This window comes from Ammodytes marinus, assembly GCF_949987685.1.
Source record: "Ammodytes marinus genome assembly, chromosome: 7".
In the NCBI taxonomy this organism is placed as follows: Eukaryota; Metazoa; Chordata; class Actinopteri; order Uranoscopiformes; family Ammodytidae; genus Ammodytes; species Ammodytes marinus.
In genome coordinates, this window is record NC_137211.1 from 23,794,677 (window position 1) to 23,809,573 (window position 14,897).

The following is a 14,897-nucleotide window of genomic DNA, read 5'->3' on the forward strand; positions in this document are numbered from 1 at the left end:
TGCCCCTAATGGTGCATTTGACGTTTGGTAAAACTGCGAACAATTGGTTTACAAAATATTAAACTGGGTTAAAACAAATTGATCATTGTGAAAGATAACTGAAAAAAAAATCTAAATACGAAAACTATGAAAGAAATATACATTCAGATTATAGCTGTGGAATAGAACACTAATGTTAAGATTTAGCTATTCAAAAGTTGAGTTCTGATCTGCATTCGTTGCTATTTTTAATTGCTGTGTTGCGGACGGAAAAATAGATCGGTGCAAACATTTTCTGTATATTTAAAATGAATTTATATCTAGTTCTGCTCAGTGTCCCAGTTAAGATGTGATTTTATATATAAGGGCTATTGTTGATGCAGCAGAGCTCTGAAATAAACTGAGCTAACATCAGTGACCAACCACATTTAGCCATTAGTTCTCTGGTTTAGTTATATTAATTGCATTGGTTAGGTTTGTTTAATTATTTACCCTCAATATGTTCAACATGAGCTGCTCTGTGGCTGTGAAAATAGTTCTGTATCTAGTTAAGTCTCTTTTCTTCACTGAATACATGGTATCTCAAATGTATCCTTTGTTTCTCAACACTTCATTAAAATTGAAACGTGTACAGTCATAAGTGAACTTACACACTTCTCTACCTTTCATTGGGGTTGTTCTGTCCGGAGACACTGATAGGAATGGAAATGTCAAAGAACACACCTGGGACAAGCATCTGTACTGTAAACAACATTTATTTAAATGTACAAAATCAGATAGATTGATGTTTTAATCCTCATCTTCCTCCTCCTCTTCATCCTGATTGATCTGGAAGTAGCGCAGCTCGTAGCTCTCCTTGGTGTTTGCAACAACACGCAGCCAGTCACGAAGATTGTTCTTCTTCAGGTATTTCTTGGTCAGATATTTCAGGTATCTACGGAAAGGGAGACAAACAGTGTAAGAATCACATTCAGATGAATCACTATGAGAACAGGTAGAAGGTGGGCACTTGTCTTTTTATCCATTCATATTTTAACACAGACTGCTCTGTTAGTTTAAATCTTAAAGCAGCAGTTTCACCTAACTAGAAACTAGACTTCTACCGGCACAATTTCCGACACTTTCCTACAGTCAAAGTCAAACAGGATGCCATTAATATCTGTACAGCAGCAAGTTACATTAGCAACATGGGGGCTAGCCAGTCTATATCAGAAGAAAGAAAAAACTATTTGAGTATACAGGGGTTTGTATCTCACAGCACTGAGTGAAGCTCTTTGATTAATCAGTAGCTAACTTCCAAAAACGTGAGCTCGATGGTGTTTTGTGCCGGCGGCACAAAACACCCAAAACTTGTCATTTCGTAGCGAGTGACACTCACATGTTCACAGAACATACACATTAGGGAACAGAGTTTAGCCTTTCAGGTTCTCATTGCAAACAGAGTAAAACACACTAAAAAATATTAGAAGCTTGAATTTATACAATTCATAAATATATATTCGTATATCCGTCGTGCTCACTGCAGTGACACCGACAGCAACTAAGCTCTGAGAGCTGTATGCAGTCGGGAAAGAGTAGTCAGCCACATTAAAGATATGAAGATTCCTTTAATGTGGCTGAGGAATTTAGAAAGACAGCCTGAGAAAAGTAATGCAGACAGGTATAGTAAAGGTGTAGAGCGGTTCACGCGGCGCTGGCGGAGTTGAGAATTTTACTTTTTGCCGCCGGCCGCGCCGCGATAGCCAATCAGCGTTGAGCTCCTCCCGACGTCACTCGCTTCGGTACGACGGACAGAGGAAATTAAGATGGATGGAAACATAATAGTCACTGTTTGCTCCCATAAGTTCTGTGAATAGCCTATGTGTCTGTTGCATATACAGTCTAAAGCTATCAGTTTTGCTTTATATGAACCAAGTTAGCACCGGTTAGCTTGGGTAAAGCACCATCAGCACAGCAGACTGGTCCCCTAAGCACCGGTTAGCACCAGCACCAGAGTAGAGAAAGCTACTCGGTCGGGCGGCGGACACAATATGACCCAATATGATCACGCGGGAAATGTATTTGCGGGCGGCTGGTGCTGTATGACAGCCGCTCTGGGGTTTAGAAGACGTGGGAAAAGTGAGCCAGGAGAATGGGCTTCCTGGTTAATTCAGTGAATATGTGCGGCTGTGCTTTAGCCGATAAACCAAGTTAGCGCCGGATAGCATTAGTTAACTCACCCGGTTGTGTGCGGCTAGCGCCTCCATATTATGAACCCACAAATGACGGCCAAGTCCAGGGAACTTTCACGACAAGTACAGCGAAGCACCGGTGTTTATATCTACACCAGCCACGGTCCCCTGTCACAGCCAGGTAGGGTAATGTAGGATACTTGCCTTTATTTTGTACCGCAGTGCACACAATGCTGCTGTAAATGTGTTTGGTATTTTGCTTCCTTCGCAGCCATGGTTGATTAGGGGAATAAATATATGGGTAGGGAAACTAGAGGCGTTAGGCGCGTAGAACCATTTGACACAAAATGATCAAGCAGCAGGTAAGCGTTTGGTGTGGGTGCACCTTAAGTATGAAAGGACCAGAGCCCCAGCCCACGGGTATTACTTGGTGCAGAGGCTATTGCCCTAATCCTTGGCTCGGCCCTCTCCCACCTGCACCAGACACATCCATATGCAAGAATGCTACTTATCGACTGTAGTTCAGTTCAGACAGAGCACATAGGCCCCACAACCTGTTTCACCCAGCAAGTTCAGACCTCTCCTGTTCTTCCTTTATCAAGAGAACCCACAGCTTATCGTTTGTTGTTGACACAACAGCCTCCACCTGATAACCGGAAACTATGAGACGCGTTACAGAGAGACATCTTGATGCCAAAATAACAACCTTCATTTAAATGAAGGACCTGATTGTGGATGACAGGAGTAACAGGGAGAACAACATGCCTCTATGACCATTAACAAGACAGTAGAGACTATTTAGCTTCAGGTTCCTCCGAGTTCACATCAGATATGACCTGACAGCAGCACAGCGGCTATTCTTCCTGCACATGCTAAGTTGCCACATCATGAACTCCACGATACACTGAACATTCTACAGGTGCACCATCAAGCGTATCCTGACTGGCTGCATCTTCTCCTGGTATGGCAGTGCACTGCTCTCAACCGTGAGGCACAGAATATCAGGATGGTCATTTTACTAATGTTAACAAGCCATTACCCTGCTTCATTATATTATGCTTAACAAGATTATGCGATGTTAACGTATTTCTTTATGCATATTTCTATGAACCCTGTTGGAGGGAGCCTGACATCTAAGAATTTCCTTGCTACCGACTGTCACTGTAAGTGCATAAAGCGTGACAATAAAGAACCCGAATACAAACATGTCATCTGTATCCATTTCTTGGAAAAAGACATTGAATCTGCTTGCCTTAACATTAACACCCGCATTCAATGAGGCATCTTGTGGCCTTCTTTCTGCTTACATTGATCTGATCTCATTATGCAAATTTGTTAGGCTGGTGTAGCGTACTTGTCAACAAACATGGAGACTCTCAGGTCAAGGGAAGCAATAGCATAGAAGGGACATCACACACAACTAGCTAGCTACTGCTGCAACATGCAGCCATTACAATGCAGCTTAAGCTAGCACGTAAAGGCAGGGTTAGGTGACATTCCAACATGCTGGGCAAGTTTTTATTTATTTAAAAGAATGTGTCCAAAACCTGACACATCCTTTACACTGGCCTGAGATGAGATCACAACGATGTAACACTGGTAGATATGACTGCATCCTTTTAGTTACTGCTGTACTTACATTTGTTTTTCTAGGTCCACACAGCGGGTTTATACCAGGTGGGCGCTATATGATCCAGCCTGATGTGGGACAGGTTAGTATGGATGCAATAGTGTCTTGCAAACTTTGCATGCGTCAGGACTGTCTAGGAAACCTCTGTCGACCTATCCTGACCTGCAGAGTCATTTGCTAAGTATATTTTACAGGCAGATTAGAATGTGTTAACAAGTGTTTACCTTTTGGACAAGGGCACCTCAGAGGAAACTGTAATCTTGCTCTTGCTCCTCTCAATGGAGACCACACCGCCGCCCAGGTTGCCAGCTTTCCCATTCACTTTGATGCGCTCCTGAAGGAACTGCTCCTGGAAACATGACACACACACACAGACAAACCATTTAAACACAGCTCTGATATATCAATACTTAGGCTAAAAATCTGGACTTCCCATGTCCATTTCTATTGATAGACAACACAAGCATAGTCTCTAATCGTCAGGTTTACACATTGTAAGTGACATGAACAGCTGCACCCTGAGAACATCTGATGGGGGGGGGGGAACTTACAAAGTTGGCAGCGTCCATGATGCCATCTTCAACAGGGTGGGTGCAGTCCAGTGTGAATTTCAGGACCTGCTTCTTCTTCTTTCCACCTTTGCCAGTGCTCTGCTTCTTCTTCGGCTGACAAGACAAAACATTAACATGATTGGACGGTGTGATCAGTAACAACAGGACTGTAGCCTTTACACAGAGCTAGACCATGGAGTATAACCCCCCGTCTTAATAAAGTTGGCTACAGCAAGCGATTTATTTTCAACCAGATCCTTTACGAAACTCACAAACAAATGATTTAACGCGCTTTGACAATACAGGTAATCAAAATATGGCCATTATATCTTTATGGATTTCTTGCTGTGAGGCGCCTTGACTGGCCAATATCGAGAATAACCTAAACCCATTTAACACATCCGTCCAATAGGTCGGGACAGATTTAACTAGGAGTTTACACTACAATGCAGAGAAAGGGGCAAGATAACTGTGTCGTTTTATTAGATTGTAACTGCTTCTATAACTATATAATAAGTTAAACGCGTATGACAAAATGTTGTCATGCAGCCATCCGGAGGTGCTAGCTAAGTGCACAACGTGGTGGTGAGCCGGGTGAGCCCGAGTCACTGCCGATGCTACTTAGCTAACGCTAACTTAAAGGCCACGGGAACGCCACGCTAAACGCGAGCGCATCAAAACCCCTTTAAAGTCGAACCAAAACCCTGTATTTTTTGTCAACGACTGTTGTAGAAACCACTGTGTATTTATTCACCCAGTTTCCCCCGAATTTCACGAGGGGGAAATACAGTATCGTTGAATTTATTAACACGCAGCTTTACTTACAATAGGCGCCATGGCGGAGAAGCTAACAGAAAGGCAGAATGGGCAGTGCGCATGCGTTACATGTTCAAATCGAACGCCGAATTATCGATTGAATCCGTTTATCTGCCATTGATTAACCAACTTGGATAATGTATTTGCCTGCTTTATTAGAAAGTGTGAATTTATGATAAAGAAAGACAAGTACAATCTAATAGTCCATGAATTTTATTGAAAATACAGTGTAGAAAATAAAGTTGTCAGGCTACCAATGGGGACTGTGAAAAATCTCTCTGGCCCTCTGTTCAAACTGTGTCTCTCTCTTCCTACTTTCCTCATTCATGTCCTCACTTTTCTCTCCCTCCTTCGCTGTCTGTGTGCATCATCCACATGTTTGGATCTGGACCTTCATCCTTCAGGCCTCTCCTCTTCTTTCTTTCTCTCTCTATCCATTGTGTGTGGCCCTAATACTCTGTAGTACGTTTCGGTTAAAAAGCCTGGCAATACTTTAATGTCCTTTATGCTACAGAATTTCCTAAAAAAATATATGCATGATTTATTGACTTCTGGCTTAAAGGGGGAGTGTAGCGATTCCAGATCAGTGAATATCTCGTCACGATCAGCTGTCCATACTGTGTATGCACTGAAAAAAAATCCAGTGTGTTCTTACACAGCCTAAGCTCTGTAAACAGGCATGTTTACATACCAGTTAACTGAGTCAATGCTGTGAATTAACTCTGGACTGGCAATCTTGCTTTGACCAGTTGAGAAATAAAAGTCAAGTTTTCCTTCCCGTAACAGTTGTGTGACTGTTACTAATTTGGTGTTTAATATTACCTAGGGGGCAAAACCCCTTTTTTTGGAAAAACAGACATGGAGCGTTGTAAAAGGTTGTTCACCAGAAATGATATCTAGGACCTTCAAGGATCACAACCTGGGTGGACAACCTGGTCAACTAGCTGCTGGAAAGCTACAGGGGGCCGACATAGAGCAAATCAGAACCACTGTTTAAGTGAATGGGGATGGGCTAATAGGGATTTTTTTAAACTCATAGATATCATTATGAAACTTTGCAAGTTGATTACTGACATTAAAACAACAACTTTTTGTATTATAGTATTTTCCAAAAAGTTTGAATAAATATGAAAAATCATCAATATCTTACTAATGATGCGTAAATTTGCAAATCTGCAAAGCCCCAAAATCTAGATGTTGGACAAAAGCAGAGTCAATTTGTTAAAAAAAAAAAAAAAAAACAAGTGTCTAACTGCCTGAAGCCTTTCTTAATCACAGTTCAAATTTGATCAATAACCCATAGAAAATGAATTTTTTACACTGTTTTTTCCAAGGGAATGTCTAGCCGTTTCCTAAAATACCAGCTGGAGACTCCAAAAGGACACTTTTGGTCCATAGCACATGAAATGTAACTGTGTAAAAAAATTATTTTCTATGGGTTATTGATCAAATTTGAACTGTGATTAGAAAAGGCTTCAGGCAGTTGGACACTTGTTTTGTTTTCAAAATTTAAAAAAAATTTACTTTGTTTTCTTCCAACATCTAGATTTTGGGGCTTTGCAGATATGCAAATTTACGCATCATTAGTAAGATATTGATGATTTTTCATATGTATTTAAACATTTTGGAAAACACTGTAATACAAAAAGTTTTTGTTTTAATGTCAGTAATCAACTGGCAAAGTTTCATAATGATATCTATAAGTTCAAAAAATTTCCCATTAGCCCATCCCCATTCACCCCCATTCACTTAAACAGTGGTTCTGATTTGCTATGTCGGCCCGCTGTAGCTTTCCAGCAGCTTGTTGACAAGGTTGTCCACCCAGGTTGTGATCGTGGAAGGTCCTAGATGTCATTTTTGGTGAACAACCTTTTACAACGCTCCATGTCCATAAAATCACTTTGCCCCCTGGGTATATAGTCAAATGCAACAAATACATTAAATTTGTAATCAGTACAACCGTAACATATAATCTGCTCCTCCCCAAACCCAACCCAATATCTCCACTTTGTTCATGTAATGTCCTACATGAAGACAATGGCAAACTGTTTCAAATAATATCAGCATAATAATAGAGGGAGAGCATTTCATAATAATTGCCTTGATTTTATTTCACTCAAGTGGTGTCGAGAAAATCTGCTTTGTGAATAAATGCACAGTAATCAGCAGTAGCTGTTGAATACAGGCCTATAAATTGTATTCTACACAGTAAAAGTGCAACATATTCAAAACTCAACCCAGGTGTGCCATGCTGCAAAAGTCCACTCATTGTTTTGACACCTTGCATACAGCTGTTAAGTTATCTAACTCCAGACAGTGCACGCCACACATAATGCTACAGGTGTGTCACTCAGACCGTAAAACACTCTTCAACCCAGAACACACACACGCACTCTTTATCTGCATTACAGAAGCCCAGTGTTTAGTAGATTGTGCCATTGGTCAAAATTAATCCAGAAGTATTGGGACAAGTAATTAGCAGGCTCTATATTTTAGCATAGACAATGTATAGTAGTAACCATGCTAAAACTGTAGCATACAGATTTGAAAAATGACAAGTTAGCAGGTACAAAGCTAACTATATTCCTCCATAGAGGACAGTGGAGAAATGACAAGAAATAAACAGTTCCCCACTGGTAACAAACGTGGGAAAATGCAATTACATGGCCAGGGTCCATTACATGTTTGTTAAAATGTCAACTATTGTTTGCTTTGATCAGTCATTGTGTGCGCTTAAATAAGCAAATTTGAACGTCCATATTGAGGATTTGTAGCATCTAATGACTCTGTAACTATCACAGCAAAGCTCAAACATAATCCCAATGTTCTCATTGTGGGAATCATTTAAGTTAGCATGAAATAGACCCTGAAAATACACCTGGATTCTACGGCAGAAAATAATGTTTTCACGTTTTTCATTTGTTTATACATGAGTTGACCAATGGGACAATCGCCGAAATACATGGTGTATTTCTTAACTTTCTGAATAAGAAGATTTATTTTCTTAAACGTTACCCTGTGAGACTTCCACTGTTACCACAACAACACACAGAGTCATACTCATCCAAATGTGGCAGTACAGTGCCACCACTGCTCAAAAAGTCAACAGGGTACCTTACATTTTTATATTTTGCCTAATTCTTTACTGACCATCTGCCAATCTCTCTCTCTCCATCTCTCACAGTAAGATCAGTTGTTTGGGGAGTGGACAGCAGCACCGTGAAGCCACTCAAACAGATCAGAGAGAGAGAGAGAGAGCGAGAGAGAGAGCCGGCATCACTTAACCCCTGGACCAACGTACATCTCAGTCATTTGGTTGGTTCCTAACACAAAGTGAGCTTGACAGATCCACGGGGAAACACAATGGTAAACTGATGCGGATGACAAATGGCAGGATACTTAATGATGACTTTATCAGCATACAGAACAACTTATGGTGTACATGTTAAACAACAGCAAAAAATAAAAAGAGGCTACAACACTTCCTTAATACCCAGGAGGTGATTTTCTTTTTCTTCAGAAACGAGTCTCAGCTAAATAACAGATAAACATAATGGATGACTTTACGTGGCTCTCTTTCTGAATTAAAATAAAAACCCTGACAAAGTTTCATTCAAACTGGCTGTGATTTGTGACTGACATAATTAAGTGCACAATTAAGAAGTGGCTATCAGGGTAGAAGAGCGGCCACGAAAATGTCACCTGTAAACGATGGAGCTTCCTAACTAAATACATTTAAACCTGATATGATGTAGACTTTCTTTAAACATTTGATTAGTTCTATTCTAGTTAAATAAAGCTTTTCTGAGGGTAATTCTTAAATAAAACATAATGTAATGTCACCGATTGTTCCCTTTACCACTGGATACACTTGGATGCGCTGGTTGAGCCTGTGTTTAGGAGCTACAGACTCTAGCGGAACTGTTATATTGTTGGTTTGAGTGCGCAGTTTTAGAATGTTTTCTGCTAGGGAGATCTTTCCACCTGGATAAGGCTAATAATAATTAAAGGAATACCCAGCTAAAATATAAAAAATGTGTGTGTATGTATTTATTTAGCTCTGATGTGTATAAACTATTCAGCAGTGCTTTGAGAAGTTCCAGGGGATATTTAAACATGTTGCACACTTCACACTTGATAGACACAGATCCGAGACCTGCAGTGATCATCAGGACCCTACCAGACCTAATTTATTTTTACCCTACTCGCCTCATTCAGACATGGGTCTTGGGTACTATAGAAGAGCTCTACTGCAGGGGGTGACTGCCTCTTATTTTAACATGGGCTGGTCAGTGCAATATTCCTTTTAGCATTCATTAGGATCAAATGTGGCTACATTTTGGGCTTATGCAAAAATGACTTTTCTGTGGATAGTGGTGGGAACATCATATCATATAAAAAATTAAAAACTTTTAACCTGGTGGAATTACTATGAAACAATCTCCAAACATTTGCCATTGAATCTCTGCTGATTGTGCAGCATAGTTCTTCAACACTATAGGTCATCAGTGAACACACTAAGCATGGTCACAGCATGCAAACAGAAACACAACTCAAACACATGGAATAAGTACTGTTGGAATAAATGGAGTACAGTGGAGGTTGCCTGGTCTTTAACTGGGTTTCGGAAGTCGGTAGAAAATCAGCAGCCCAGCTGCGTGCCGCTGTCCCAGCTGTCACTGTCTGTGTGTGTGTGTGTGTGTGTGAGCTACAGGCTCTCAGCCAGCTGCACGGCTTCCCTCTGGAGGGCAGCCGCCATAGGCAGACGGCACACGTCCCCCAGGTCAGACCTGTTTTGAGTGCTTTAAGTCTGTTACGTCCAGCATCTGGCAGCCTGGGACTAGTTGACGCGGACGCCTGAGATGAAGGGCAGGCCAGTGGAAACCCTTTTCTTGTACTTGACATAGTCCTCTGCAAAGAAATGGATGAGGAAGAGCTCCTCCTCCTCGATCCGTTCCCGGAAGAAACGCCAGCTAGCTATCGTGTAGCCCAATATACACACCGGGTTACACAGCATGATCTGCAACAGACAGAAGACTCATCACAAAATAATACAGGGCATGTGGAGCAAATGTGCAGCATATCATTACTGATAGCCAGGGCTATAATGTTTCAAGTATAAGGGGGCAGGGCACTATGATTTCTATAATTTTTAGATTTCTGCAAAATGTCAAAATCAAGTGTTTATGTGGCAGCCACTCTTTATTGTTTCCTCACAAGGTTGTGTTAAACTTGGATGTAGCCCATGCACTGTAGTTTGTGGTTAGCACAAATTATGCCTAGCTTGTTCACTTACAGTATCTCACAAAAGTGAGTACACCCCTCACATTTCTTCAAATATTTCATTATATCTTTCCATGGGACAACACTGAATAAATGACACTTTGATACAATGTAAAGTAGTCAGTGTACAGCTTGTATAACAGTGTAAATTTACTGTCCCCTCAAAATAACTCGACACACAGCCATTAATGTCTAAACTGCTGGCAACAAAAGTGAGTACACCCCTTAGAAAAAATTTACAAATTGGGCCCAAAGTGTAAATATTTTGTTTTGCCACCGTTATTTTCCAGCACTACCTTAACCCTCTTGGGCATGTAGTTCACTAGAGCTTCACAGGTTGCAACTGGAACCCTCTTCTACCCATTCATGACGACATCAAGGAGCTGGTGGATATTAGAGTCCTTGCGCTCCTCCATCTCCCGTTTTAGGATGGCCCAAAGATGCTCAATAGGGTTTAAGTCTGGAGACATGCTTGGCCAGGCCATAACCTTTACCCTCAGCTTTTTTAGCAAGCCACTGGTCATCTTGGAGGTGTGTTTGGGGTCGTTATCATGTTGCAATACCACTCTGCGGCCCAGTTTACGAAGGTTGAGTGCACATGGTCAGCGTCGTACACAGAGGTTGGCTTTGGAAAATAGACGTATGAGTGCTGCCAGCATTGCTGAAGGGCTTGAAGGGGTGGGGGGGTCAACCTGTCAGTGCTCAGACCATACGCCGCACTCTGCATCATACTGGTCTGCATGGCTGTTGTCCCAGAAGGAAGCCTATTCTAAAGATGATGCACAAGAAACCCCACAAAAAGTTTGCTGAAGACAAACAGACTACGGACATGGATTACTGCAACCATGTCCTGTGGTCTGATGAGACCAAAATACATTTATTTGGTTCAGATGGTGTTAAGAGTGTGGAGCGGCAACCAGGTGAGGAGTACAAAGACAAGTGTGTCTTGCCTAGAGTCAAGCATGGTGGTTGGAGTGTCATGGTCTGGGGCTGCATGAGTGCTGTCAGCACTGGGGATCTACAGTTCATTGAATTCTAACATGTACTGTGACATACTGAAGCAGAGCATGATCCCCTCCCTTCATAAACTGGGCCGCAGGGCAGTACTGCAACATGATAACGACCCCAAACACCCCTCCGAACGACCACTGGCTTGCTAAAGAAGCTGAGGGTAAAGGTTATGGACTGGCCAAGCATGTCTCCAGTCTTAAACCCTATTGAGCATCTTTGGGGCATCCTCAAACGAGAGATGGAGGAGCGCAAGGTCTCTAATATCCACTAGCTCCTTGATGTCGTCATGAATGGGTAGAAAAGGGTTCCAGTTGCAACCTGTGAAGCTCTAGTGAACTACATGCCCAAGAGGGTTAAGGCAGTGCTAGAAAATAATGGTGGCAAAACAAAATATTGACACTTTGGGCCCAATTTGGACATTTTTTCTTGGGGGTGTACTCACTTTTGTTGCCAGCAGTTTAGACATTAATGGCTGTGTGTCGAGTTATTTTGAGGGGACAGTACATTTACACTGTTATACAAGCTGTACACTGACTACTTGACATTGTATCAAAGTGTCATTTATTCAGTGTTGTCGCATGGAAAGATATAATGAAATATTTGAAGAAATGTTAGGGGTGTACTCACTTTTGTGAGATACTGTATATCATTATGATCAAAGAGAGAAATTCCAACAAGTTATAAATCTGAGTTTCAGGATTTGGGAGACAATGTATGAGACATACAGTAGTATGACATATTAAATATTCTCCAGCCATACTGAACGTGGCTGAGCTCACCTGTGTGCCTGTGCTCCAGTAGAACCAGCCCACATAGGAGGGGTGTCTGAAGTAGGAGTAGACCCCGGTAGTGACCAGCACGTGGCTCTGGGCCTTCTCATTCTGGACGATGTGGTTGAAGTTGGAGCCGGCCGTCAACATGGCCGCCTTGCGCAGACCGTCGCCGCACAGCACCATGATCAGACCCACAACGCTCAACCAGTTCAGCATCTTTAGCTCTGAGAGAGGCAGAGAGAGGAAGGTCGCCGTAAGAATACATGAAAGGTCTCACTATGTGTCCTAATGTTAAGACGTCAAATCAAGTTATACATTTCTTTAGAAGCACAGGGAATAATTAAATCCAGTGTTAATACACAGCTGGGCTGTGTAAAAGGGCATGTTGCTAGCTACGGTAGGCTCCTTTGTTTACATACCGGTTTACAGAGCCTAAGCTGTGTAATAACAACAGTTTTCCCAGCTCACACACAGTACGGTCAGGCAGTGAATCGTGAGGGGATATTCACTGATATAGACAAAGTTATTTGACGACAAGCGTTCTCCAAAATAGCTGACTCCACCTTTAATTCATCCATACTATGTATGTACAAAATGTATCCAGAGGTATACTGGAATATTGACGGGCAAACCTTTGTGTTCCATCAATAAAAATGCACACGACTAAGAGAAACCAACCTGGTACCATCAGCTTCTCCACGGTGAACTCGATCCATGATGAAATGGCGGCCAGGGTGTACTCTATGCTGTGGTTGAGCAGGAACGAGTCCAGAGACAGGCTGCGAGGGTTGATGTAGGCCGTCACCAGGTACTCAGAGTAATGGAACACCGACAGGGAGCACATGTACCTGCAGAGAGGCTCTGTTAGTACATGTTCAGCTGCAAGACCATGGATAAACCGTGCTGTCAAAATATGGCATCCACTGTATCTCTCAATAAAACCAAATTAAAAAAAATCTTGGGAATATTATGGAGTGGGTAGTACATTGTTTATAAACACAAGGGTAAAGTTAAATTTACAAAAAATAGAAATGAAATACAAATTTCACACAGCAGCCACGTTACCGTTAACCGTACATATACAATATTATGATAGTAAATACAATCTGAACATTCCTACATACCAGCCAAAATGTGTCCATGTGGTGTCAGAAAAGCTTATCATTAAGCCACAGCCAAAAGTAGCTCCCAGAAAGCAGGCTCTCACAGCAACCTAGAACGAGTCATGGCAGTCGGGTTAAACAGCCAGCCTTACCTACTCAATGTAGATAACAACAAGAGCAACGCCAACCAAACTCCTGCTAACAAATCTGACATTTTACTTTGCTATGCATTACCAGTTGCTAAAACCACAAACCTAGCATTATAGATACGTTATTTTAAACAGTAGAGTTCACTCTTACATTCGGCTGCTTTTTCAACCATATTGAAGCAACAATTTAAAGTTAAAACGACTAAAACAACTTTACAAAGTTTAGCTACATTTCAGCCAATAATTTAGCAAGAGTTTAATTTAGTGAATCAAACCGAATTTGTACTGAGAGACTGGTAATTCGTCAAATGGCTCCAATAATGTTATTAGCTGAATATATGTAAAACAAATCAGGGAAACAGTGAATAACCAGGTTTCTGAATGGAGTTAAGTGTGGCATTCTTACACCGCACCTACACATTAGGAATCTGTCATGGCTGTTCAAATTAACTTACACATCCAAAGTAAGGGAGTATGTGACTGCGGCTTTACGTGGCTTAGGCTTCTGTCTTCAGCACATGAAGGCCAGCTGTCTCTTCCCTCATCAGCTAATAAGATTAACTAACAGAAATAGACAGCTAATGTTAGCTAGCTAGGTGATTTAGTTACTGTCTCTGCGACATTAAAGTTGAAGTGGCGAAGTGAGTCATGTCAGACTCGCGACAGTAGCTTATTTTAGATTAAATTCTCATTTATCTCAGTTATATGCGAGCTTTACTCAGAATAATAAAAAAGCAAGTTAGCAGTGTAACGTCAAAGCTTACCTTGTACAGAGGTCCCCTGTATATGATTAGCAAGAGGCCGTTGACAACTGCAATGTGGAAACAAATCGCTATTTTCCCGGGAGTTTCGGTCAGATAATCAAAGACCCAGTCAAGATATCCAAACCAGGTTCTGATCAGCGGGATTACAAGCACGCTGAGCCCTAAAAGAAATGCTATTATACTTACTCTTCCTTCTAGCACCAACTTACTGCCTGCCATGATGGAAGTACAGTGCTGACGGAACTATCGCGATACTTGATTCAAACCACGTGACGCCAATTTCATATTTTGCCAGCATCAAAAGTGTATGTATGGACTATTTAGGAAAAGGCCACATACACCAAGGGATATTTGATTATATATATATATATTTCAAACATTCGAGACTAATAAACAGTATGTTAGGATAAACTCAATGAACTATCCTGTTGCCACAATTTGTGTTGATAGACCACTATTCTATAACAGAATATCAAGTTATTATTTCTAGCATTGTATGTAGCTTGCGTGGTCAAGGGAGGATGTATCTACAGAGCCCAACAGGCAACTGCCCCCGGGACCTCCCATTTGGTCAATACAGCCTGGGGACTTAGGTGATATCACCTGAATACATTAAATACCATTAATAAAAACTTAATTTATTTAGCTGGGTTTTTCTTCGTTGATA

At 41.5% G+C, this 14,897-nt stretch overlaps 2 protein-coding genes across 2 annotated transcripts; both read right to left on the reverse strand.

The window, feature by feature from the left end:
- Nucleotides 1-716: 716 nt before the first annotated feature.
- LOC307253703 (large ribosomal subunit protein eL22) lies at nt 717-5,200 on the reverse strand. The gene is made up of 4 exons (XM_080031838.1): nt 5,157-5,200; nt 4,332-4,445; nt 4,005-4,129; nt 717-913 (listed from the first exon to the last, which is right to left on the reverse strand). The coding sequence occupies exons 1-4, from the start codon at nt 5,166-5,168 to the stop codon at nt 769-771; spliced, it is 396 nt and encodes a 131-aa protein (XP_079887964.1). The 5' UTR covers nt 5,169-5,200; the 3' UTR covers nt 717-768.
- A 2,038-nt stretch (nt 5,201-7,238) lies between these two features.
- icmt (isoprenylcysteine carboxyl methyltransferase) lies at nt 7,239-14,455 on the reverse strand. Its single transcript, XM_080031549.1, has 5 exons — nt 14,231-14,455; nt 13,339-13,427; nt 12,893-13,062; nt 12,221-12,438; nt 7,239-10,167 (listed from the first exon to the last, which is right to left on the reverse strand). The coding sequence occupies exons 1-5, from the start codon at nt 14,447-14,449 to the stop codon at nt 9,988-9,990; spliced, it is 876 nt and encodes a 291-aa protein (XP_079887675.1). The 5' UTR covers nt 14,450-14,455; the 3' UTR covers nt 7,239-9,987.
- Nucleotides 14,456-14,897: the final 442 nt, after the last annotated feature.

What these genes read in the sequence shown, in the direction of transcription:
- LOC307253703 (XM_080031838.1), bottom strand. An exon ending in TCATGGACGCTGCCAACTTT is followed by an intron (nt 4,130 to 4,331) that starts GTAAGTTCCCCC and finishes TCATGTTTCCAG; the next exon opens with GAGCAGTTCCTTCAGGAGCG. An exon ending in GAGGTGCCCTTGTCCAAAAG is followed by an intron (nt 914 to 4,004) that starts GTAAACACTTGT and finishes CCCTTTCCGTAG; the next exon opens with ATACCTGAAATATCTGACCA.
- icmt (XM_080031549.1), bottom strand. Translation starts at nt 14,449, where the DNA reads ATGGCAGGCAGTAAGTTGGTGCTAGAAGGAAGAGTAAGTATAATAGCA. An exon ending in ACATGGACACATTTTGGCTG is followed by an intron (nt 13,063 to 13,338) that starts GTATGTAGGAAT and finishes GCCTCTCTGCAG; the next exon opens with GTACATGTGCTCCCTGTCGG. An exon ending in GGAGAAGCTGATGGTACCAG is followed by an intron (nt 12,439 to 12,892) that starts GTTGGTTTCTCT and finishes TGCCTCTCTCAG; the next exon opens with AGCTAAAGATGCTGAACTGG.